This window comes from Mandrillus leucophaeus, unplaced genomic scaffold, assembly GCF_000951045.1.
Source record: "Mandrillus leucophaeus isolate KB7577 unplaced genomic scaffold, Mleu.le_1.0 Scaffold167, whole genome shotgun sequence".
Classification (NCBI taxonomy): domain Eukaryota; kingdom Metazoa; phylum Chordata; class Mammalia; order Primates; family Cercopithecidae; genus Mandrillus; species Mandrillus leucophaeus.
In genome coordinates, this window is record NW_012101665.1 from 1,174,945 (window position 1) to 1,202,099 (window position 27,155).

Here is a 27,155-nt window from a genome sequence, read left to right on the forward strand (position 1 = left end):
GCCTATAATCCCAGCACTTTGGGAGGCTAAGTTGGGAGAATCACTTCAGATCCAAGAGTTTGAGACCAGTCTGGGCAATATAGTGAGATCCCGTCTCTACAAAAAAAATGTTTTTTAATTAGCCAAGTGTAGTGTTGTGTGCCTATAGTCCTCACTACTGGGGAGGGTGGAGTGTGAGAATCACGTGAGCCCCGCTTGAGGCTACAGTGAGCTGTGATCATACCACTGCGCTCCAACCTGGACAACAGAGTGAGATCCAGTCTCTAATAGATACATAAAAATTTTAAAAACTGCCTTAAAAATAAATATTCTATGGTAAGTACAGTGTGAGGGAGGATCTAATGCTGGAAGCTGGAAAGAAAATACCAGAACCAAACAATACTGAATTTGTAGTTCTGGCTGAAAATGTCTTTTCCATAGTAGTTTGGCCTTAACAGAAAAGAATCAATGAAACATGGGGGTGGGTTATAGAGGTTTTGATTGCACTGATGAAATATTTCAAAAACTTTATTGACCTATAACCTGATTAGAATATGCCAGATGAGAATCAATATTGTACAGAAAGTTGTACAGAATTTTTTACATAGAAAACTTTACATCTGTACCATATACATTTTATCCGTCTGAAAAAATTTTCTACATCCACTGTTAATACGGAATGCTTGACAATCTTGTCTTTTAACCATCAGAGCACAATTCACAGTATGAATACATTTCCGGTAAATCTAACCTCCGCAAACCATGCCAGATTTGTTATTTTAATATATTCAACATTAAATTCTGTACATAGAGTAAAATCTACATCAAGCCCCACCACCCAAAAGAAAATGACAGCAATCTGGATTCATTTTGCAGTGATTCAAGTTTTGGTCCATAAAGGATCATTCTATTTTAATGGCTCATCTTTAAAAGCCCTAAGAGAAATATGTGACAGGTAGTTACTGTCAGTAGGGATATTTTCTACCTTTTTTTCCCTGTTGTTGAAGTGTCGGCCACAACAGCTTCCGGGCATGTTAAAGCCTCAAAATCACCACCCACCAAAAAGGGCCAAACTAAAAATCCCCACAAAATAAAAAAGAAAGTTCCACCCAAATGTTTAGTGCATTTGACAAAATATTATGGGTATTTAGCAAATGAATAAGAAAATAAAGAAAGAAAACAGTGCAGGAAGAACTATATAATGTTTAAGATTTTTATATTACAGACCTGCATCTCTGTACATTTTTCACAGGATGATTACCAGTATCTCAGATAGCCTGAGTGTGCAAAAATCTTCAGAATAAGAATACCATAGTTGCTAAATATCTTTTACCATGAACAATAATTTCTTCTTCTCTCCCCACTCCCCAATTATAAACATTTTATCCTTCAAAATACAGCTCTCCTGAGTTGTACTTCTTGTAGAAGTTCAATCTTTACATCTATAGTTCTTTGGGTAAGTTTCACTTCCACACCTGCCAAAAACATGTGGGGCTTTTCCTGCCGTGGAAGACAGGGAAGGACCCGTGAGCATGAGCTGACACTGTTTAAACAGGCTTTCTGCTCAACATGAGGCCAACATAACACACAAAATCCGCCCGTACTAAAAGGGACTGGAGTGTTGAAAGTTTGAGTAAGAGTTCTAAGCATCTTTACCAGTAACTCTCAGACACTGCAATCTGGAGAAATTGTTTTTCAGGTAGGAAACCTCAGCTCCAGCGTCCTTTTAAAGAGCGGAGGGATGTAAACGCCAACAAAAATATTAAGTTCCCATCATTGCTTGTTTATTCCAAGTTCCTGTTCAGGTGGTTGTGATATCTGAAAAACTACTCCGATTCGCAGAAAAAATCTTCTAAGAACAGCACGAAGTTCAGGAATCAAGTCAAATTGCATAATTTCACATAAGAGAGGGTAGTAGAATGATGCATGAGCTTTAAACTGCAGGGAAAATGAATTTCTCCATTAGCAGTGATTGCAAACTCCAGAGCCTCAAACTGCCTAGAGTCAAACTACTCTGGGGCTCGATTACAGGAGCCAGGAAAGCAGCGTCCACAGCAGGCAGTGACTGGGGGTTGTGGAACTTAGAAAAACTCACTTCATACAAACACTACTCACTTACGTATCTTTACTTTGAAAAACATTTGCCTGTATATCTTTGACAAACTTTTAGTAATTTAGCACTGTTTTTCCTGGGCAATAAGCAAAAGAAAACAACTGAGTACAAACTAGAGTTGAGTTTTTATAAGCTATGGGTTACTGAAATTTTATCTTTTGTTACATAAAAAATTTTAAGTTTTGGGGAAAAATCTAAACAGTTCTTCAGGCAAAGCTATATACGTTTCACATGTACAGTTCAATTGCTATACTTCGGCTGTATCTTCACAGTAGTTCCTTCATCTCTGAACTCTAGTCTGCAGCCTCCTTTCCTACCCCTGTGCCCCTCCAGATCCAGAGAAGCAGTGAGACATGTTATGGCAAAAAAAGTCAGCTGTGGAGTAACAGAGGCTGGGGTTTAGAACCCTTGGCCTTTCAAGTACTGGGCCACATCACTAGGCATTTTTAAACCTATTCTAGGGTCACAGCAAAGCAACCTGTTACCTTATGTGTGAGCTGGAAGTTGCTATTTTTTTGTAAGAGTAGAATGTACATTTTTGAAAACCTTCAAATATGCACTTATATTTACAGTCATGTGTGTATTTTATCTTTATTTCTACTGGCTCAAAATTCTTGTATGAGGCCCATTCACTAGGGACTCTGGGTTACCTGGAACCACTAAATATGCCAAAGGAACAGCTGCAGCCCGGAGCACAGGCCCAGGAACTAGATGTATTCTTGAGTAGCAGGCAGAGTGCAAGGTCATGAGGTAGTTGGACAGCAGTTTTCAAAATGGGGAAAAGGGAGAGACTCCTGGGGTCACAATGGGAATTTCAATGTTGAGGGAACCCAGGAACTTGTCGAGGTATCCCAAGGGATTCTGATCCCTCACCTACTGAATCCCCTAGAGAACTGCTAATTAGTGAACAAAGCTGGGTAAGAGGGAGAAAAGCGAGGACTGAGGAAGATACAGCAAGGCCACTGGTGGTTTTGCACAAGCAGCAGTGCAGCCTGGGCACTGCTTGATTCGGCTCTGAGAGCTCTTGCACGGCGACTCTGGGACCCGGCATCCCGACGCGAATCGGGCTAGAACTGTTGGGCTGGATTCGAAGCCTCATACTTACCCTATTATCGCTTATCTTTAGAACTTTAGTTAGAAACAAAAGCAGTAAGTTAGTCCAGGCTTCCCGATGACTTTCTGATGTTAGAGTGAGGAAGTAACTTAGCGCTTCACTGCAGACACTGCAAAAGAAAAGGCTTCCTTTAATGTTACTTGTATATCTACTGGTCCCCATATTCACTGAGAAAGAGCAATCATGAACATAGTAGTGAATATGAACTGTGCAAGAACATGTTAGATCCTATCTGTTTACATTAGCTGGAGTGTCAACATAAACATGCTTTCCAAATTGGGAAGAAAACCAAACATGTTAAAAGAAGCCATTGTAACTTACCAGGAAACCCACATTTTCCTAATTTTCTAAGTTTCTTTCAATTCAAAGCTGCTGTGTGGCAGGTGGCACATATGAAGCTTAGTTTCAAGAGACCTGGGCTGGAATCTGAGGCGACTCCTCTCTTCACTGACCCTTGTGAGGACCTAGATCACAAGGCCCTGCGGGGCCTTAATCAACCAGTCTTGTCAATCAAATGGGATAACAGAGACTAGGTGACCCCTTAAAATGCTAAAATGTATTTAATTGGCCTCAGAACATCTATTCCTTAAGTAGATGTAATACAATGCAGAGGGTAGTATTCTTTCTGAATGGCATGTTTCATTCTTAGCCTGAGTTTACATGTTAGTTATCTTAAAGTAAAAGAGTAAAAAAAGTAATACTAAGAAAAACTCCAAATATTTTTTCCAAAGTAAATGCAGGCAGGCAAGTTTTCACTTTCACAAATGATTGTTCTGTAAAAATGGGACTATCTTAGGACATTAAAAAGGCCTATAAATGACATAGTTCACAGTTTTAAAACAGAAAACCTCCTTTGTCCTGCATGTTAGACATGATTTGGCCACATGTCACTAAAGCACATTCATCTCTAAGACTGAATTTAAGTTTTACAATTGCCCTGTGGAATAGGGGCATCCAGGCCCCAAAGGCTCAGCTCTCAGCATGGTCCCACCGGTGCCCCTTTGGTGCCTGGCACCACGTGGCTACCTGGTCAGAGATGGAAATCAGTCAAGAGTCTTACTTCAAAAGCCTCTGCTGGACCTCCTCCCAGGCACTAACGCGGCTCTCATCCATGTACATCCGGAACAGAATGCGCAGCCCACAGGCCAGGCTGCTGGTCTCCTGCTTTAGAAGGTTGGGCTTGGATTTGCCTTTGAATCCTGCAGAAAGGGGAAGTTTCTGGGATTAGTTTGGGAAGGCATCTTATGTGAAGGTGAAGCAGCCCATATGGAAGCACATTTTGTTTGTGCTCAGCCATCAGCATCTGCTGCTTACAAAGCGGAGCCACAGCAGCCTGATGTGAAGATGATTTCCACATCCAGGATTCCCTCCCTATTCGCGTAGGGGATATGAGATATAAAATAACTTGTGGCCTGGGAAGGTGGAGCCCTTCACACGAAACTGCACTCGAATCCCCAAAGCTGTAGAAGGGGCTCTGTGCTCTGCCTGCACGAGGGCGCTCAGACAAACAGGGGCAACCTCCAGGAGGTGAGAACTGCTCTGTCAGAGGTCTGATGGGTCCAGTGTGTGTGGACACAAGGAGGGTCTATCAGCTCAGCAGGAACAGGCCCAGTGGAATGGTGGCAACAACTGGGGTAGGAAAAAAGGGGAAAAATAAGTACAGACTACTCTTTCCAGAAGTTAGGCTGTAAAGGGAAGAATGCCACAGCTGTTTTAAATAAACAAACATAAGCACCAAACCCTTTTGATACAGAGTTTGATGTTCAGTAACTATCAGCCCCCTTCTTTTTCTCTGCCTTATTCTGCTGCCCCTCATCCTCCCAGCACTGTTTGGCACCTAATCATTATATTTCTTTCTTTTTTCTTTTCTTTTTTTAAGAGATGGGGTCTCACTGTGCTGCCCAGGCTGGAGGGGAGCAGTGTGATCATGGCTCACCGCAGCCTCAAACTCCTGGGCTCAAGTGATCCTCCCACTTCAGCCTCCCGAGTAGCTGGGATTACAGGTATGCAATACCATGCCCCGCTAATTTTTAATTTCTTGTAGAGACAGGGTCTATGTTGGGCAGGGTGGTCTCAAACTTCTGGCCCCAAGCAATCCCCCCACCTCAACCACCCGAGTAGCCAGAACTACAGGCATGAGTCACTGCACCTGGCTCTATTTCTTAAATTAAAAAATTAACAATGCCACTTTGGTTTATAATAAAAGCTTATTTTTTGTTTAAAATGTCTAACTTGTTCTACAACAAATATAACTCACATCCCAATAAATTCACCTTCACTCTGAACTTTAGCCATTCCCAGTAAACAGAGAAGCCATTCAAATACACATGCCAGGTTTTGTGTGTGTGACTTTTACACATTTATTTCCTAATGAAAGGACAGCTTTTATCATGTCAGTTAGTATCAATAAGAAGGTCCAGGTTGGGTAAACAAGATGAAAGAACAATATAAGTCAAATAATAGACCAAGGGGGAAAAAATTCACCCAAGTAGTTATCTGGCTTACTGCAGACCAGAAAAGGGCCTGGTTGTGAGATTACCTTACTACTGTTAAGGTCAGAGTACACAAGTACACATAGTGACATGCAGATACCTACAGTAGACAGTCACTGAGTTCTGATACCTGCATGTATCTGTCCCACATCCATCAACAGTAAACATTAAATGTGAGGCGTGCATAGCTTACCTGCTTTCCACAGGGCAGTCCTCTGTTCGTTGTTGGAATTAAATGCTTTTGCAAATCTATGTGACTCTAATAAGCAGTCCAGTAGCTTAAAAAGTTGTTGTGATGTTAAAAAGCGGTACATTCCTTGGTCTTGAGTATCAACTCGAACATCAAAGTCCACCGCATCTCTCTTTGAAAAACAAACCACCCCAGCATATACACACAGTCACAATAATTTTAGTTAATTTACAACTCAATGCTCCCCAAAGACCAGTTTCACAAGAAAGTCACAGATACTCAGCTTCATCTAACCTAACAAAGTAAGGGACGGTCCATCTTCCGTTACACATCCTCGTCCCCAAGCACCGCCTCCCATCAGTCCAGACCCTCCTGGACTCCCAACTCCCTGGCCCTGCGCTCCTCAGCCCCTCAAGTCCTCCCTTCTCAACTGCTATGGAGTCCATGCATCATGATTTTAATTATTCTCTTTCACAACCCCTCCTCTTCCTTTTAGTAACTGGCTGGCAAAACGGCCATGTGGTCATGTGTGACTAGAGAAAGCAGACTGGTTTCTCTCTAAACTAGTGGGCTTGGTGCTGGCCCAGCCCTTGGCAGACCTTGGCCTAGGCCACATTCCTGGCCAACCAGCTCACGTTTTCACTTCTCAAAGTAGCTAAAACACTCTTCCAAATCTCACATGGTAGATGACTTTTCTTCCCATCTCAGTGAGAAACCAGAAGCTGGCAAAGGTGGTCTCTCACAAGCTCCCACCCCAAATGTACCAGACTTCCTGCATCCATAACCCATCCCCCAGCCCTCCCCCTGCCACCACATGGGAACTATCTGGGCTTCTGCCCCAGGTGATTCCCACTCTGTATGAAGTACTATCTCCACTCACTCAAAAACATGGCCCTAGCAATTGCCCCTCTCTTGCCTACAGTCAGTTTTTCTCTCCCTACTGGAAAGCTCTTACCAGTGAACACACTGCCATATCACCAATCTGGAGAACAAACATAGCAAACCCCTCACACTCCAGCTATCACATTTCTCTGTGCCTTTATAGCAAAACTTCTTAACAGAGTACTGGCTGAGTCCACATTCTCTCTTTCTCTCTCTTCCCATTACAATTATGCTTTTGTCCTCAATTTAACATTTAACACATTGTTAAGGTTCCAAAGTCCTCCAAATAGTTAGAAGGCAGTTCTCAAGAGTAGTATCACTTGACCTATCCAGAGCATTTAACAAGTGACTGATCACATGCTGCTTCTTAAAACATTTTCTTCATCTGACTTCCCGGACAACTGACACCTGCTTCCCCGTGCCTCCCCATGCCTCATGGATTCTCGTCCTCAGTCTCTGCTAGCTGCCTCCTCTCCAGAAGCTGTAGAGGACAAGGTTCCTAGTGCTCAGTTGCTGACCCTCCTCCCTGCTCTAGCTAACCTTACTACCTTGTGATGGGATCCAGTCTCATGGTTTAAAAGGACATCTGCATGAGGAAGGCCCCACAAATTAATTCTCTAGCCTAACTCTACAGCCCAGACTGCTATAGCTAACTTCCTACTTACACAAAAAAAGCAGCTGTCCTCCTATCTCCTTACCTGCGCTGCAGCTAAGTTTTCCGCATCTTCTTTCTTACTTGTGGCTGGGAAGAAGACAATGTTGTCGATAGTCTGGATGAGTTCCAGCTGCACAACACATTTAATCAACAGGGCAGCAAACAATTTTTGTTCTGGAAATTCTGTGAGGAAACCCCCCCCAATGCACATGCAAACAAAAAATTATTTTGAATTCTTTGTAATTTCCATGACATTACAGTGCTAAGGAAACATTAATATGTATTCATACATCACACTGAGAAGGACATACTGCTTTTGCACATAGGCATTACTCAGTAAAAGTTTAACTGCTATTTAGAAAAGCCTTAGAAAATTAATTTTTAAAATAAAAGTGCCCTACATAATTTAGAACAAGCTTGTCCAACCCGCAGCCTGTATGTGGCCCAGGATAGCTTTGAATGCAGCCCAACACAAATTCATAAACTTTCTTTAAACATTATGAGATATTTTTTTTCTTAGCTCACTACTATTTTTCATAGTAGAAAGAAACAAGGATTGTAAGTGGCCCAACATTGGAGCCATTGCCCCAGGACTGCCTAGTAGAAAGCCCCCTTTGGGCAGTTGTCTGCCTCCTGGAAAGCTTCCTGCCAAAACTGCCCCTGAGAATCTGGGATGGAGGTGTGGCCGTGTGGTCTGGGTCCCCTGGGGCCATACATGTTAGTGTATTTTACGAGTGGTCCAAGTCAATTCTTCCAGTGTGGCTCAGGGAAGCCAAAACATTGAACACCCCTGATTTAGAACAGTAATATATTCAAGATGTTCCCGCTACACATTTTTTTTTAATTCAAGTTATTTTTAACGAAAATGTAACAAATAGATAAAAACCTAAAACTGAAATATCAACTGTAAACCCAAGTCTGACCTTTGAAAACAGGGAATAAAGGGGCTGGGCACGGTGGCTCACGCCTGTAATCCCAGCACTCTGGGAAGCCAAGGCAGAGCTGGATCACCTGAGGTCAGGAGTTCAAGACCAGCCTGGCCAACATGATGAAACCCCATCTCTACAAAGCTACAAAAAAATTTGCCAGGCATGATTGTGCGCACTCGTAATCCAAGCTACTCTGGAAGCTGAGGCAGGAGAATCGCTGGAACCCGGGAGGCGGAGGCTGCAGTGAATCAAGATCACACCAGCGCACCCCAGCCTGGGCAAGAGAGAGAGAGAGACTCTGTCTCAAAAATAAATTAATTAATTGAAATTAAAAAAAAAGAAAACAGGTTACATGAAAACTTGTAGACATAAGAAAATAACAGAACAGATCAATGTGAGACAGGAAGTGAGGGCAGCCAAGACTCCGGATTAACCTGTGCAATACTGTGGTTTGGCCACAGCACATGTTTTATTTGGATCCAGATTTATAGCTGTGACTGAAATTACCTCTTATTTTCAAAGACATCCATCAGCAAAGAAGTCTATAAAAAAATTAAGCTGGGGCCAGGTGCAATGGCTCATGCCTGTAATCCCAGCACTTTGGCAGGCCAAGGCGGGTGGACTGCCTGAGGTCAGAAGTTCGAGAGCAGGTTGGCCAACATGGTGAAACCCCATCTCTACTAAAAATACGAAAATTAGCCGGGCGTGGTGTCGTGCGCCTGTAATCCCAGCTACTCGGGAGGCTGAGAAAGAACTGCTTGAACCCAGGAGGCAGAGGTTGCAGTGAGCCAAGATCACACCACTGCACTCCAGCCTGGGCGACAGAGCCAGATTTCGTCTTTTTTTAAAAAAAAAAGTTAAGCTGAACACATTACTTCAAAAGTAACCAAACTGCAAAGTAACAAAAGTGCCACCCACGTTCCCCTCATCAGCTACACACAACCGCATCCCTCTATCCTGAACACATTTGTTCAACAGGGCGCTTCTGATAGTTCGCTGGCCCATGTGGACACACTCATGGGAGTGCTCCCCTTGTCTGACCACGCCAGCTAAGTAGCTAATCCAATGCAGCAGCACAAGGTTAGAAAAGAGGACTCAATTCCCGAGATGCTGCTGCCACACCGCCCAGGGGACCCAGACCACACAGCCACACCTCCATCCCAGATTCTCAGGGGCAGCTTTGGCAGGAAGCTTTTTCAGGAGGCAGACAACTGCCCAAAGGGAGCTTTCTACTAGGCAGTCCTGGGGCAATGGCTCCAATGCTGGGCGACTTACAATCCCTGTTTCTTTCTAGTATGAAAAACATTTTTACTACAAATTCCCTTTTCTGGCACTAATGTGTGGAAGACAAATTCATGTTTTAGGGATTTTGAGGGGTAGAAAAATAACTTACTTAAATTTATTCTTATTGAGATCATTAATGAAGGTTCCTTTCCAGATACTGTTCATAAATGCTGTTCTATTTAACGTTTAGTTCTTAGTACTAGATCACAAATTAAAAAAGCAAAACAAAGAAACCTGTAAGTCCTATGGTTATCTCTTCCTCTTAAATCTTGTCTTCTTAGTCCTTTATTACAGTGACAGCGGCATGGGCAGTCATCCATTCACTCTCTCATTCAAGTGAGAAAACATCTCAGTCCCAGGGGGCAAGAGACTCCTAGCAGGACCTGGACTCCAGAAGGGACTTAGTGGTAGATGGAGGTCTTAGGAGACCTATTTTCACCAGCTCCAACGTGAGCTGCTCAGGGGTATTAAGAGCTTCCAGCAGGGACCCAAACAGTTCTAGTGACCCCAAGAATTTGGCAGATGAGGCTGTACTCTGAACAGCAATGCCAAGCCTCTTCACAGTTTCTCGTGCCCTTTGAGACCTGGACAAGGATCCTAACTATAGTCTCACTAGCAAGGACCAGGAGCACATTTGATGACAGTATCTATTTGGACAAATTTTAGTCCTGACAAGGCCTGACACTGCCAGGGTTGTATTAGTCAACCATTTCATTGTCCACACAACAGAGAGCAAAGCTAAGCAGATTTTAACTATGTGGGACTGCAGGTACTGAATCAACTCGACAGAGCAGTGGTGCAGAAAGAATGAGGCTGGTCTGTGCTGTGATTCTCTTCACTGAGTTGGAGAGTCAGATGCAGGGGCCTCCTCATCAAACAGGAGAACCACAACCTATCCACCAAGGAAAAGGGCTCATGGGAGCAGGGTGGCCGCTTGTTTTTCCTCCAGCTCTAACTGTTCTGAGTCAACAGTTACAGGATGAACCTTGCCTGAAAGTCTTCCAGGGGAGTGAGAGTGGAATGTCTGGCCTAAGGATGCAGTCTGACCCCACAGCTCACAGTGGCAGGAAAGCAGAACCCTTGCCCCAGGAAAAAGGATAGTCCCAGAGTAGCCAAGTGCACACTTTCCACTATGTGAAGACCAAGTCCTGCCCTCACAAAGTTAAGTGTGTTTAAATTCAGTCTTGAGGCTGAGAGCGAGAAAAGCCACTTACTATTCTTTCCTCTTGGCCTTTCTTGGTGCAGACTGAAGCTGCAAAGGACTCCTACATGAACGATTCTGTTCTTTGGGGAACAGGAATGAAAAATGAAACTGGGCCACTCACTACCACCTGTTTACCCTTTAAGAAATTAGCAAAATACAGTGACTGAAGATAGAAGCTCCTTTCAAGTAGGATATGATAATAAAGCCTGTCTTCTCTCAAGAACTGTAAGCACCTAGGATTAAAAAATTCCCTGAATAAAATTAAATCAAAATGGATCAACGACCTAAATCAAAGAGCTAAAAGAATAAAACTTCATAGGCCAGGCACAGTGGCTCACGCCTCTAATCCCAGCACTTTGGGAGGCTGGGCAGGTGGATCACTTGAGGTCCAGAGTTCGAGACCAGCCTGGCCAACATGGCAAAACCCCATCTCTACTAAAAATCCAAAAATTAGCCAGGTGTGGTGGCCCGTGCCTGTAATCCCAGCCACTCAGGAGGCTGAGGCAGGAGAATCGCTTGAATCCAGGAGGTGGAAGTTGCAGTGAGCCCAGATCGCACCACTGTACTCCAGCCTGAGTGACAGAGTGAGACTCTGTCTCAAAAAAAAAAAAAAAAACTTCATTGAAGACAACATTGGGGGAAATGCTGATGACCTTGGATTTTGACAATGATACCAAAGGCATAACTAACAAAAGAAAACAAAAATTGGACTTCATCAAAATTTAAAAACAGGCAAAGGACATGAATACAAATTTCTCCAAATAAGATATACAAATGGCCAACAAGCATATGAAAAGATGCTTAACATCACTAATCATTACGGAAATGCCAGTCAAAACCACAATGAGGTACAACTGCTCACCCACTAGAATGGTTATCATTTAACAACAACAAAAAAGGCATTGGCAAAGATGTGGAAAAACTGGAATTGCTGGAGGGAATGTAAAATGGTGCAGCCACTGGCTATAGAAAATTACTTGGTGTTTCCTCAAGAAGTTAAACATAGAATTACCCTACAAGCTAGCAATTCCACTCCTAGGCAGATAACGCAAGAGAACTGAAAACAGGTATTCAAATGATATTTGTACGCAACAGTTTGCAGCAGCACTATTCACGACAACTGCAGGTGAAACAAATACAAACATCCATCATCAGACAAATGGATAAACAAAATGTAGTCTATACATTCGGTGGACTATTACTTAGTAATAAAAAGGAATGAATTACTGATTCATGCTACAACATGATGAGTCTTGAAAACATTGTGAGAGAAGACAGACACAAAAGGTTATATTTTGTATGATTCCATTTTTTATATGAAATATGCAGAATAGGCAATTCACAAACACAGGTAATTAGTGGCTGCCAGGGGCTGGGGAAGGGGAGAAGAGGGAGTGGTTGTGTAACAGTTATGGGGCGGGGGGGCTCCCTTTAGGAGTGATGAAAATGCTTTGGATCTAGATAGAGGTGGTGGCTGTGAATGTACTTAATACCACTGAATTATTCACTTGTATATTGTTATTTGTTATGTAAATTTCACCTCAGGTTTTAAAAAGTTCTCAAAGCTGTCCTGTTCTCCTCTAAGGAGGCTGTGGTCTTTTCTAGGTGTTATAATTTTCCTTCAGCAAATGAAACCGAATCAATCCAGTAAAAAAGTAAAGGGTTCCTCTTTTTTGTGAAAAGGTGAGGGGAGGAATACAGGTGACCTGGGGATCCCTGTATGGAGACAGGTGTGTGGGCAGCAGTGAGGGAAATTGGCACAGGCCGACTAAGGTTAGGGAGCATTGTGGAGAAAAGGGTTGCTCCTTAAAAAGTAGCGTGCTCCTGCCGGGAACGGTGGCTCATGCCTGTAATCCCAGCACTTTGGGAGGCCAAGGCAGGTGGATCACGAGGTCAGGAGATTGAGACCCATCCTGGCTAACATGGTGAAACCCTGTCTTTACCAAAAAATAAAAAACAAATTAGTCGGGCGTGGTGGCGGGCACCTGTAGTTCCAGCTACTCGGAAGGCTGAGGTAGGAGAATGGCATGAACCCGGGAGGTGGAGCTTGCAGTGAGCCGAGATTGCACCACTACACTCCAGCCTGGGCGACAGAGCAAGACTCTGTCTCAAAACAACAACAACAACAAAAAAAGTAGGGTGCTACTGGCCAGATGCTGTGGCACAAGCCTGTAATCCCAGCATGTTGGGAAGCTGAGGCAGGCAGATGGCCTGAGCTCAGGAGTTCAAGACCAGCCTGGGCAACATGGCAAAACCTTGTCCCTACAAAAAAATATAAAAAATAAGCTAGGCATGATGAGGCGTGCCTGTAGTCCCAGTTACTCAAGAGGCTCGCTTGAGCCTAGGAGGTTGAGGTTGCAGTGAACCGAGATCACACTCCAGCGTGGGTGACAGAGTAAGACTCTGTCTGGAAAAACAACAACAACAACAACAACGAAAACAAGTTGGGTGCTCCTGCTTAGAAAGCAATAGTCCCTCACTACTTCCCCTTGCAGATGGGTAGAGGAAGGCATGTTAGGCCCTACTTCTACAGACAGAACATGAGGTTGGTTGGCATGCAGAAGGGGGTGGAGAGAGAAGACTCAGGTGCTCGTTGGTGGAAAAAGCGGACATTTCAGGTATCAGCAGAGTTCTTGACCTTCTGCCAGAGGGCATCCATCTATCAGAGGATGTCCCAATTAGGGTAAGCACAGTAAAGAAGTGATGACACGGCCAGGCGTGGTGGCTCACGCCTGTAATCCCAGCACTTTGGGAGGCTGAGGCGGGTGGATCATGAAGTCAGGGGTTCGAGACCAGCCTTGCCAACATGGTGAAACCCCGTCTCTACTAAAAATACAAAAATTAGCTGGGGGTGATGGCCGGCACCTGTAATCCCAGCTACTCAGGAGGCTGAGGCAGGAGAATTGTTTGAACCTGGGAGGCAGAGGTTGCAGTGAGCACCACTGCACTCCAGCTTAGGCGACAGGGTGAGACTCCGTTTCAAAAAAAAAAAAAAAAAAGTGGTCGGGCACGGTGGCTCACATCTGTAATCCCAGCACTTTGGGAGGCCAAGGTGGGCAGATCACGAGGTCAGGAGTTCAAGACCAGCCTGGCCAATATGGTGAAACCCCGTCTCTACTAAAAATACAAAAATTAGCCGGGCGTGGCGGTGCGTGCCTTGGTCCCAGCTACTCAGAAGAGGCTGAGGCAGAACAATCACTTAAACCTGGGAGGCGGAGCTTGTAGTGAGCTGTGATGGCGCCACTGCACTCCAGACTGGGCGACAGAGTGAGACTCCGTCTCACAAATAAATAAAAAAAAAGAAGTGATGACACAATTATAGTATATGCTTGTTAATGATAAAAAACCAAAAATGTTAACCCTTTCCTATATAAAACACAAATTTATTTTTATTTAGAGAAATAACTCACTTGCTGTAGATTTAATTTTGCTGACTTCTTCATTAACAGCAGAGGCAGAAACCAGTGGTGCTTGCGGTCTGTTATCCACAGACCTTGGCTGAACAGAATCATGAATATCTACAGACTTCTGTGATATTGTATCCTAATAAATAAAAAAAATCATTATAAGTATGGTTAATAAAGTTTACGTGTGAAAATATTTTCTAAAATGCTATTTTAAAAACTTATGTCCCTATGAAAATGATTACATTACAGTTACAACACAATGAGAAAATTATTTAAAATTACCTGTACATACAGAAAAGTTGACTTTCTGACCCTCATTGGGCTCAGGTCTTAAACCATCCAACAGCAACAGATATAAATACAAAACTTCAAAGTGTAGAGAAACTGGTCAGCAACACCCACAAGTGTTCATAAAATCTAAACAGACACTTTTTGCAGGGGTAAATTTAGAAAAGGATCTTCTGTCACCCATGGACCCAGGGACTAGAAAGGTCAATGTGAAGGTGACTATCTAGGAGCGGCGTATCATGAAGAGAAACTGGACCCTGGAGTCCAATAGACCTACACAAGAATTAGGCTCCAGTAATATTTATTTACTTTTCTGAGATAGGAGTTTCGCTCCTGTTGCCCAGGCTGGAGTGCAATGGCGCAATCTCGAATCGCCGCGACCTCTACCTCCTGGGTTCAAGCGATTCTCCTGCCTCAACCTCCCCAGTAGCTGGGATTATAGGTATGCGCCACCATGCCCAGCTACTTTTTGTATTTTTAGTAGAGAGGGGGTTTCACCATGTTGGTCATGCTGGTCTCCAACTCCCAACCTCAGGTGATCTGCCCGTCTCGGCCTCCCAAAGTGTTGGGATTACAGGCGTGAGCCACCATGCCCAGCCACAGGTTCCAGTATTATTAAGAGTGTAACCTTGGAAAAATGATTAATTTCCTGAGGTGAGGTTTTCTGATCTAAAAAGAAATGACATACTTTCCTTGCAGGTTGTTAAGAACTAGAGATAATAAATCCAAAACACTAGTAGCACAGTGTTGGGCAATAAATGGCAGCTGACCCTACCACTCCTCGAGCTTTCTTTCATTATAAAGGTACAGCATACTCAAGAGATGAGAGAACCTGGTTTCAGGAGGAGTGCTTAGCTCTTGTTGTTCTGACATAACAGTCCCAGCCTGCAGCAACCTTACCTGCTGTGTGAAAGGAAGATGGGCCTGTGTTACCAGAAATAGTAATAATCAGAACAATACGTTAGCTTGGACTTCTGTATTTTAAGGAAGAAATTACTCAGTTCTCAGAATTAAAAATGTATTATCTTACTGAAGATAAATGAAAGCACTAGTTTTTAAATATTTTTGGTCACTGGCCCTCTTGAACAGTCTGATGATTTCTAAAATGTTCTCTCCAGAAAACTAAACCTGCACAAAAACTAGGTCACAAAATTAGGGATTTAAAAACCTTGCTCTGTTTTAGAGGAATTTTTGGATGTTAGGTATATTGTTTTCTCAATTTTTCTCACTAACCAATGTAAATGAGGAGAATTTTTGGGACGTCCTAAGTAATAACCGGGTCTGTGCTGAACGGACGTCAGCACAACAGAGTCATGGAGCAACACGGGCCCAGTATAGACGTCACAGTTCTCAATTGCAATTCAGAATGGTACTTTTCTGTGAAATCTGTTTTAACTGTTGACAATTTGTTAAGAAAGTTAAAAGTTGTGAGGAACAAATCTGGTCAGTGGGCATTAGTTTGTTACTTTACAGCCTCCTGGCTTTAAAATTCAAAGGTATTATTGGGAGAACAGTACAAATTTGAAAAGACCTGTAGATTATTGTTTCAAGGATAATTTTTTGATTGTCAGGGATAAGTAGGCATTATATTTACAAATTACTTTCAGAAAATTGTGTGTGTGTGGAGGCGGAAAATTTTCAGAAAATTGTGTGTGTGTGGGAGGCGGGGTAGCAAGATAAAAAGAGGGAGGAAAGCAGGAGTTGGTAAAAACAAATGTAAAATAACATTTGGAGAAACTTGGTGTAATGATTACTTTTGTGTCAATTTGGCTAGGACACAATACCAATATCCTATGTACTTAAGCCAGATACTTAAGTCAAATGAGTAACAATTAATTCAATTAAACACTATTCCAGGTGTTGAGCTGAAGGTATCTTATAGATGTGGTTAACATCTATAGTCAGTTCACTTTAAGGATATTATCTTCAATAATCTAGATGGTCCTTATCCAATAAGTTGAAGGCCTTCAAAACTGAGCAAAATAGGTTTTCCTGGGGAAGAAATTCCGCCTGTGAACTGCAGCTTCAGCACCTGCCCAAGGCTTTCCAGCCTGCCTGCCTGTCCTACAAAATTTCAAACCTGCCAGCCTCCACAATCACATAAACCAGTTCCTTAAATCTATCTATATATATCTCTACTGTTGGTTTTGTTTCTCTGGCCCTGATAAAGATTTTGATACTATGAAATGGAATGTGGCTGTAACAAACACCTAAAAATGTGGAAGTGGCTTTGGAACTGGGCAATGGTAGAAGCTGGAAGAGTTCTGAGACACATGATAGAAAACACCTAGATTGCCCTGAAGAGACTGTTGGTAGAAATATGGATGTCAAATGTGGTTCTGGTGAGGACCCACAAGAGAGTGCAATGTGTGAGAGAAAGCTTCTACCATCTTAGAGAAGACATGTATGGCCATCAAACAGATTATTGGTACAAATAAGAATGTTAAAAGGTGCTTCTGGTGAGGTCTTAGAAGGAAATCAAGAACATGGGATTAGATACTAATAGAAAGGTGATCCTTGTTGTAAAGTGGCAGAAAGCCTGGCTGAATTGTTGGGTGGAAAGCAGAATTCTAAGTGATGACATGTAGTGGAGATTTCCAAGCAAAGTGTTGAAGGCGTGGCCTGGTTTGTCCTTGCTGTTTATAGTACAATGCAAGAACAAGATATATTGATGAAAGAACTGTTAAGCAAAAAGAAACTGCCACTTGATGATTTGAGAGGATCTTGGCCTATCCACATGGAAAAGGATGCTACAATTAGGAAATGAATTGTTAGGAAAGCATGCTTTGGAGAGAAGGCCAAGGCTATAACAGCTGGACGACTTTTTGCCAAAGAGATTAGGTATATATCTAGCGGATCCAATCAACCATCTCAGCAGAAGCCAGGAACATAACAGGACTATCCAGAAAGATGTATGGATCACCCTCTTGTTTAATGGCATGGTTTCTCTTAACACATACAGAAGACCCACAAGGATTTTGAGAATGATATACCAGCAGACATATGGCCAGCCTAGAATGAAAGGGACAGAAACAATAAAAGGAAGGGAGGCTGACTTCTAGGATTCTACAGGCAGAAAATGGGTCAACAGAGCTGCAAACGTGCTAACCTTTAAGAAAAAGAAGAACAACCGATAGTGTAGGGCTCAGGCCCAAAGAAGTAAGCCATGGCCCCAGAAGGCAGAATATTAAGCCACACAGCATTATTCTCAGGCTTTAAAACTCAACAGAATTGTCCCTGCTAAGTTTCAACCTTGCTTAGGACTGGTGATCCTTTGTTCCTTCCAATTTCTCCTTTTTGCAATGAGAATGTCTATCTTATGCTTGTCCCACTACTGTATTTTAAAAGTTACTTTACCTATTTTCTAGGTTCACAGGTCCACAGATGGAGATGAATTCTGCCCCAGAATAGATCATACTCAAGAGTGTCATCCATCCTTAATGTAGATGTCTGAGATGATCAGATTAGGGACTTCTGATGGTATTTATATGGGATTTTGGACATAGTATTGATGCTGTAATGAGTTTAGACTTTTGGGGACCTTAGAATGGGGTGACCATCTTTTGCCAATGGGATGGACATGAATTTTTAGGTGTCAGTGGGTAGACCACAGTAGGATGAATATTGGCCCCTAAAAGGTATGTCTAAGTTCTGACCCCTGATACCTGCAAATGTTACCTTACTTGGAAATAAGGTCTTTTCAGATGTAATTAAGGATCTTGAGATGAGATCATCCTGGATTTCAGGTAAACCCTAAATCCAATGACTAACGTCTTCATAAAACAAAAAGTAGAGGTAGAGATTTAATTCACACACAGTGAAGAAGACTATGGATAGATGGTGGCAGAGACTGGAGTGATACGTGAACAAGCCAAATAATGCCAAAGGTTGTCAACAGCCACCAGAAGCTGGAAGAAGCTAGTAAGGATTTTCCTTTAGAGCCTTTGGAGGGAATGTGGCCCTGCTAACTCCTTGATTTAGGACCTGTGGTCTTTAGAGCCATGAGACAGTAGGTTTCTATAGTTTTAAGCCACCAAGTTTGTGGTAATTTTTTATGGTAGACCTAGGAAACCAATACACTGGGTGAAGTGAATATTAGAATTCTTTGTACTGTTTTGTGTTACTTTTCTATAAGGTGAAATTATATAAAAATAAAAAGTTTAAATACTATCCAACAATATCTTCAGCTTTGCATGGAGATAGCTACGTAATATGGTAAATTTCTCTCGCAACCCTTAAAGAATCATTTTACTCGATGTCCTATATTTAAAAATAATTTAAAATACTCCCTTCATGGCACTTAACAGAGACACATATTAATTGTCTGTGAAACTGACCACAGAACTAACTTCACAATTCTGGACAGCAAATTTATACCATCTTCTTAAAAGAGACGAATGCATCGCAATGATATGAATGTTTGTGTTCCCTCCTAAATTCATAATGAAACTGAATCCCCAATGCAACAGTATCAAGAGGTAGAGATTTTAGGAGGGGAGTAGGCCATGAGAATTAGTGCCTTAAAAAAGGGCTGGAGGGAACTATCTAGGCCCCTTTCTGTCCCTCCTTCTTCTACCATGTGAGAATGCAGCAACGAGGTGCCATCTTGGAAGCAGAGAGCAGCTCTCACCAGACACCTGATCGTACAATTTCCAACCTTCGTAATTGTGAAACAATAAATTTCTATTTATAAGTAATCTAGTTTCAGATATTTTTTTAATAGTAGGAATGGATTGAGACACTTACATGTAAGACTTTGACCCATAATAAAATTACTCATCACAAATAACTAATTTCAATATACTTCACTGATTAAAACTTACCAATGGCTTTTCACTTACAGGAGATGGAGGTGGGGGGGCAGTGTCTCCAGAAGTGGGCCGCCAGGTCAAGAGCCTTTAAGATACCAAAACCACATCAATCACTAGGGGGCTGTGCCACATGCCACATCCAGCATATTTTGAAATGGGCCCAAGAAAGTAACAAGAACATACCAACTACACAGTCCATCTTTGACTGCTGCTAAGAGCAATTTCCTAAAAAACATCTAGTAAAAAGTTTAAACATGTACTTTTAGAAAAAAATTAAGTGGCGTTTAATATAATTAAAAGGGTAACATAGTCACCAGTTTTACATTAAAAAAAAAACTTTCTGATAAGTTTTAAAAATTTTAAACCTCCTTTCCCTAAGTATTAATATCAAATATTTTCCAAAGTAAGAGACTTCTCAAAAAAAAAAAATTCATAAAACTGGCCAGGTGTGGTGGCTCACACCTGTAATCCCAGCACTCTGGGAGGCCGAGGTGGGTGGATCACCTGAAGTTGGGAGTTCGAGACCACCTGACCAATGTGGAGAAACCCCATCTCTACTAAAAATACAAAATTAGCCGGGCATGGTGGTGTATGCCTGTAATCCCAGCTACCTGGGGAGACTGAGGCAGGAGAATCGCTTGAACCCAAAGGCGGAGGTGTGGTGAGCTGAGATCACGCCATTGCACCCCAGTCTGGGAAACAAGAATGAAACTCCATCTCAAAAAAAAAACAAAAAAACCCTGCCTCACTATAATTCCATTTCACACTCATCCCTTAGAGAAAAATGACAAGCTGTTATAAAATATGAAATATGTGTAAATACATTTTCCTTAGATTATTAAAAGATCAGTAACAGAAACAGGCTGAGATTTTTTTTTCCCAATTCAAAACCACTGCTTGGTTTGATCTGAATAAATAAAATCTTATAAAAGTCAGCGGAATCACTTCACTATGTCCCAAATTTTGGATAACCAGACTAAAGGTTTTGGTTTACAAATAGTTTAATTCATGTATTTGTTATAGTTTATAGCAATTTGGTTTGTAATAAATCTAAATCCATATAAGAGTAAGACAAGCTTAAAAGGATTTCTGTTATGAGAAATCAGTAGTTACTATCAAACTTTTAATCACTAGTCACTCTCCAACTCATTCAATATACAAATATAAATGTAAAGTTGTATAAAATCTTCTTACGCATGTGGGATTGTGGTTTTGAAGATATCCAGTGTGCAGTTGCAAGTTTTATCCCAGATTTCTAGGGTAAATTTTTCACCATTCAGAATAACAACATTCTCTAAACAGTTTGTACCAGATCGTGCTAACTGCTCATTGTCTAGGAAAGAAAAGAGCAATTCATTTATATATTACCAGGGTCACATTTAACACTTTGTGTCACATATCTGGTACAGACCTACCTTGCTGCACACACCAGTAGAGCTGAGCAAAAATATCATCCAAAAGTACATCACTGAGTACTTCTAAATACTGAGTGAATACATCACAGATTGCATAAAGTGCATGATTGCAAGTTGTTGTCATCCATTCAGCTTTCTGGGGAAAAAAGTCGTTAATGAACATCATGCCATTAATCAACTACTATGATTTAAAAAGATATACATATATATATACACATATATATATATATAAATGTTTTCATATTTAAAATGTAAGGCTGTCAGTGTTCCTTTTAGACCACTGAATTCCCTCTAAAACGTTACATTCACCTTAACTTAAAATCTGGTATCTATTGCTCCTCATTATCCCATAACCATCTATGCATACAAGAATTTAACTATTTTCGGCACTATTTGTTTTGATTATTAAAAAAAACCATCACCGTATCATCTTGATATTAACGTTATGATTTTTCAAAGTGCATGAATAGCAACAGCCGCCCTTGCTCTAGACCATGACAGAACATGAAAGGGAAATAAGGAGGTAAGAATTTGTCCAAATGGGGTTAGCATAGGTTTAAAATAAAAATGACTTTCCTGAAGTACGGTTATCTGAAAACACCATTAAAAAAGGGCTATACAAAATAAGTGTAATTTATTTTTTCAAACCCATAAAAAATAATCACAGAAGTCTGCATTTAACACTGCTGTATGGAACAAAAGGGGAAAATATGAAGCTCTCTTGACACGTTTCCTAAAATGTATATTGTAACTGGTTCATAGTAAAATATGTTGAAATAAATAAAATTTACTTTGTATTCCTTACTTTTTACATAAAAAAGAAGTCACTATATAATACTAAAGAAAGTTATTGGCCAGGCGCGGTGGCTCAAGCCTGTAATCCCAGCACTTTGGGAGACCGAGACGGGCGGATCACGAGGTCAGGAGATGGAGACCATCCTGGCTAACACGGTGAAACCCCGTCTCTACTAAAAAATACAAAAAACTAGCCGGGCGAGGTGGCAGGCGTCTGTGGTCCCAGCTACTCGGGAGGCTGAGGCAGGAGAATGGCATAAACCCGGGAGGCGGAGCTCGCAGTGAGCTGAGATCCAGCCACAGCACTCCAGCCTGGGCGACGGAGCAAGACTCCGTCTCAAAAAAAAAAAAAGAAAGAAAGTTACTGATGTTTTATAGTTTTGACTGTCGAAACGAGGAAAAGAAATGGAAAAGTCAGAAAAACACTAAAAACAAAACAGAACAAAAAAATCAATTCATTAATTCAGTTCTATCCCCCACATAGCATTCTTTTTTTTTTGAGACGGAGTTTCGCTGGTCACCCAGGCTGGAGTGCAGTGGCACGATCTCAGCTCATGGCAACCTCCACCTCCCGGGTTCAAACGATTCTCCTGCCTCAGCCTCCCAAGTAGCTGGGACTACAGGCACCTGCCACCACACCTGGATAATTTTTGTATTTTTAGTAGAGATGGGGTTTCACCATGTTGGTGAGGCTGGTCTCAAACTCCTGACCTCAGACGATCCACACGCCTTGGCCTTCCAAAGTGCTGGGATTACAGGCGTGAGCCACTGTGCCCAGCCAGTGTTCTTATTTATAAAGACATAGTATTATATTCTCATGCCTTAAAGAAAAATTTTCTAGGAATTCTCTTCTGTACTTAATTTGAAACACTAAAATGTATTGATGATAATACTGAGGATCTTTTAACTTGACTAAGCTAAATGAAAATTGTGTATCCTCTTACCTCTGTCTGTTGTTCTGGCAATTTCATATTGTCAAAGATTCGGAAAACAATTCTAAATAAATCCTGCCACCAGTGTTTCTCATAAGTGTGGCCATATGTTTTCATTATTTCAAACATTACTGTTAAACCCCTAAAATGACAAAACACAATTAGAAAGCTATAATACAAAAAAGCATACTCCTCCTAAAATAGTTTTTATAGTTCGCAAAGCTACTAAAACCAGAAAGCTTAAAACTAGTCTGAAATTACCACACGACACTGGGTTTTAAAAAAGTTAAGTTGTAAGAACAACAGGTTCCTTTAGGATATATCATTCAGGAAAAAAAAATCTCCAAAGGTCTTGGCCATAAACTTTTTAATTTTACTTTTCCTTTACTCTTACCTCACCATTGCAGCATTTAAAAACTGTAAATGGAATTACAGATTGAAAACGATAATTGTTTGAGTGAATATTAATTTTGTGGTACTACAGCCAAAAAAGAAAATACATATATAGCAGTCTAAAAACAAAACAAAAGTTAGATTTTGGAAAATCTTTTTCACAGAACTATGGGGATTTTCACCCAATACTAGAAGCCTTATTCATGCAACATCCCCAAACAAAAGGATTTACAAAACAAATCCACTAAGGGGTCTTTCTGTGTCTCATTTCTTGCTATATCCCAGGCACACAGCAGTGCTCATTGCCTGGAAGGCAAACAATAAATATTTGCTAAATAAATTGCTTAGCATCACATTGAGTAGCTTTTGTGTAAGTGTTAAAACTGAAACTCAAAACTTTCTTCTTCATTCCTGTTTCTTGAAATAATACTTTTATGTAACCATTAGAAACTTTAATCTTTTCTCTATTTGTTGCTTTTTCTGGGAAAACACAGGCATCCTCCAATTTAGAAATGGCTTATGTTTCCAAAAGTTTGAGAGTAAAACAGAACAAAATTTTCTTTGAAAGGCTCTCATAAGGACTGGAATAGAGCTGAACTCATTTGCTGTTATGCTATCCCCAAACCTAGTAGATGGCTCATACATAGTAGGTTCTCAACAAGTTTTTGTTAAATGAATGTGTAAAATAACATTACAATACTTCAGACCTACAGTAAATTCACACTGGTCTATTGGATCCCTAAGATATCTAATATGTAATACTAGCAATGGTAAAGAAACCATAGTAAAGAAACTCCTGGGAAAGAAACTCTTCCACAGGGGACGCCTGTCAGAGTTCCATCACTGATGCTAAACCCACGTTCTCTCCTTGCGATGGAACAAGGCTCCCTCATCCTCCATCTGCTGAGCTCTGTATCGATGCCCTCCCACTCCAAGTAACAGGATGCTGCCTCTCATGGCTGGGAGTAAGTGGATATGGGCAATCCTGTTTTTTCCAGGGCCCAAAGTAAACACAGAGATCAATTGTTTCCAAGGATTTTTAATGTGGAAAATGCCTTTTTTTTTTTTTTTTAAAGCAATACTTAAATAGTTGGTGTAGGGAAAAATAATACAGTCATGTGCCACATAAGGACATTTCAGTCAACAATGAACTGCACATAAGCCAGTGGTCCCCTAAGATTATAATAGAGCTGTAAAGTTCCAATTGTCTTGTGACATTGTAGTTGTAGCTTTCATTGATCGTAGGGCAACACTTTACTCACATGTTTATGGTGATACTGGTGTAAACAAACCTACTGCACTGCCAGTCATATAATGATAAACAATTTTGTTAATGATTAATTTACTGCACCTCTCATCATTATTTGCAAGTGTACTCCTTGTACTTACACATTTTTAAAAAGTTAATTGGAAAACAGCCTCAGGCAGGTACTTCAGTAGGTATTCTGGAAGAAGTCATTGTTATCATAGGAGATGACGGCTCCTTATGTGTTACTTCCCCTGAAGTAACACATCTTCCAGTGGGGTAAGACGTGGGGATGGAAGACAGTGACACTGATGATCCTGACTCTGTATAGGCCTAGGTTAATGTGTGTGTCTATGTCTTAGTTTTTAACAAAAAAGTCTAAAAAGTAAAAAATAAAAATAGAAATAGAAAAAAGCTTATAGAATAAAGATATAAAGAAAATATTTTTGTACAGCTGTACAATGTGTTTTAAGCTAAATGTTAATATAAGAGTCATGTTTTTTAAAATTTTAAAAATTATAAAGCAAAAAACTTACAGTAAGCTATGGTTAGTTTTTTACTGGAGAAAAACATCTTTTCATAAATTTAGAGTAGCCTAAGTTTACAGTGTTTATAAAGTCTACAGTAGTGCATAGTAATGTCCTAGGCCTCCTTTGTGTTCACTCCCCACTCACTCACTGACTCACCCAGAACAATTTCCAGTCCAGTGAGTTCCATTCATGGTAAGTGCCCTATACAGGTTTTATCTTTTATATCATGTTTTTACTGTACCATTTCTATGTATATATATACACATAGAATTTTTTTTATCTGAGACAGAGTCTCTTACTGTCACCCTGGCTGGAGTGCAGTGGTGCCATCTTGGCTCACTGCAACCTCCGCCTCTCGGGTTCAAGCAACTCTCATGCCTTACCTTCCCGAGTAGCTGGGATTACAGGCGTGTGCCACCACACCCAGCTAATTTTTGTATTTGTATTTTTTAATTTTTATTTTTGAGACAGAGTCTCACTCTGTTGCCTGGGCTGGAGTGAAGTGGCACTCTCAGCTCACTGCAACCTCTGCCTCCTAGGTTCAAGCGATTCTCCTGCCTCAGCCTCCTGAGTAGCTGCGATTACAGGTGCGCACCACCACACCCGGCTAATTTTTGTATTTTTAGTAGAGAAGGGGTTTCACCATGTCGTCCAGGCTGGTCTCGAACTCCTGACCTCAGATGATCCGCCCACCTGGGCCTCCCAAAATGCTGGGATTATAGGCATGAGCCACCATGCCTGGCCAAATTTTTATGTTTTTAGTAGAGGTGGGGTTTCACCATGTTGGCCAAGCTGGTCTCGAACTCCTGACATCAGGTGATCTGCCCACCTTGGCCTCCCAAAATGCTGGGATTACAGGCGTGAGCCACTGCACCCAGCCTGTTTAGATATGTTTAGATACACAAACACCATTGTATTAACAGCTGCCTACAGTACAGTAACATGCTGTGCAAGTTGTACCCATGGAGCAACAGGCTATGCCATCTAGATTTGTGTAAGTACATGCTATGATGTTCACACAATGTTGAAATTGCCTAGTAATGCATTGTACAGAACATATCCCTGTCATTAAATGATGCCTGACTACATCTGGGACTTTACTTTTCGGTATTTATCCCCAAATCTGGAGAATTTTGGAAGAATCAAATAAGAATGCACACGAGAAGTTCTTTCCACACGGTGTTATACCAATTATAGTGCTGCACTATTTGTTGTTGTTAAAGACAGAGAGTCTCAATTTGTTGCCTAGGCTGGAGTACAGTGGTGTGATCAGGGCTCACCACAGCCCCAACTTCCTGTGCTTGGGCAATCCTGCCTCAGCCTCATGAGCAGCAGGAACTAGTGGGATGCCTACTATGCCTAGTTAATTTTTTGTTCAAAGAGATGGGGTCTCACTATGTTGCCTAGGTTGGTTTCAAACAGTCCTCCCACCTTGACCTCCCAAAGTGCTGGGATTACAGATGTGAGCCACAGCATCCGGCCCACATTTTAAAATGGAAGCTAAATAGCAGGCCATACATATCCTGGGATGAGGTAGGAAAATCAAAGGCCATCACTGAACAAAGTTTACTGATCTTTTCCCTCTCCTTTACTAACTAGAACACACACAACATCTTTAACAACTAGTATCTACCCATAATCTGAACATGGAATATGGTGAGAAATAAGGTATCACAGTGCCAAGCAACAGAAGGCTAAGAAAGCAGGTGGATCCTCCATCAAACAGACTTCTACAAATAAATAAAGGGTGAGGGGAAAGGGTGCTGAGTTTTCATGACCTGCTAGTCATGATATGTTAGCCGCTCCACTGAGGCAGCTGGACAACTGAAATGGGGCTATCTTGAATTTCAACAATTTCCTAACAGGCCCACTGATAAACAATCCACTGTGTCTAAATATAAAATAAACTCTTTTTCTATAGTGCTCTCATAATTAAAATTCCTAAGGGTTAAGTCCTATTTTGGATTATCTATTTCATAATAATTTCTGTTGTAACAAATAATACTATAAAAATGAAAAATTTCTTGAGATGTAAGTCAAATTTAACCTTGGTGGGGCATGGGTGTGGTTCTGGCATAAGGTGAAAAAGAAGAGATTCATTCTGTGCTACCTTTAGAAATTCAAAAAATTCGATAAAGTTACACATCCAAATAACAGAAGATTCTTCCAAATGAGAAGGGAAGATTCCTAAAAGATTTTGTTTACCATAAAATTGAACTCACGGTGCGTTTAGAGGTTGACAGATATTAGGACACACAAGCTGGCCATTTCAATGTGGCAAAGTACAGGGTAAAAAACTACTATGGGAGTCCTGTGAGCTGTGACCTAAGAACAGTGTGTTAAGTACTTGGCCAGTCACATAATACCCGGAATAGTTCCTTTACAGATTGACTATATGTTCATAATGATCTTTTATTGGCAATATATTTTTGAAAGAGTTCTATTTGAATAGTTCTATATTATTTCAAACTATGTTACTGATCAGGTTACAAAAAG

At 41.2% G+C, this 27,155-nt stretch overlaps 1 protein-coding gene across 1 annotated transcript in view; it reads right to left on the reverse strand.

Moving 5' to 3' along the window:
• Window positions 1-465: 465 nt before the first annotated feature.
• Window positions 466-27,155, reverse strand: part of ARFGEF1 (ADP-ribosylation factor guanine nucleotide-exchange factor 1 (brefeldin A-inhibited)) — a 105,337-nt gene continuing 78,647 nt past the window's right edge. The window contains exons 29-38 of the mRNA XM_011976488.1: window positions 22,503-22,632; window positions 20,764-20,899; window positions 20,543-20,681; window positions 19,361-19,433; window positions 14,253-14,385; window positions 7,469-7,608; window positions 5,892-6,060; window positions 4,267-4,405; window positions 3,198-3,315; window positions 466-1,917 (exon numbers count right to left, since the gene is read on the reverse strand). Coding sequence (XP_011831878.1) covers window positions 1,753-1,917; window positions 3,198-3,315; window positions 4,267-4,405; window positions 5,892-6,060; window positions 7,469-7,608; window positions 14,253-14,385; window positions 19,361-19,433; window positions 20,543-20,681; window positions 20,764-20,899; window positions 22,503-22,632 — 1,342 coding nt within the window. The 3' untranslated portion in view covers window positions 466-1,752. The remainder of the gene's footprint in view (window positions 1,918-3,197; window positions 3,316-4,266; window positions 4,406-5,891; window positions 6,061-7,468; window positions 7,609-14,252; window positions 14,386-19,360; window positions 19,434-20,542; window positions 20,682-20,763; window positions 20,900-22,502; window positions 22,633-27,155) is intronic.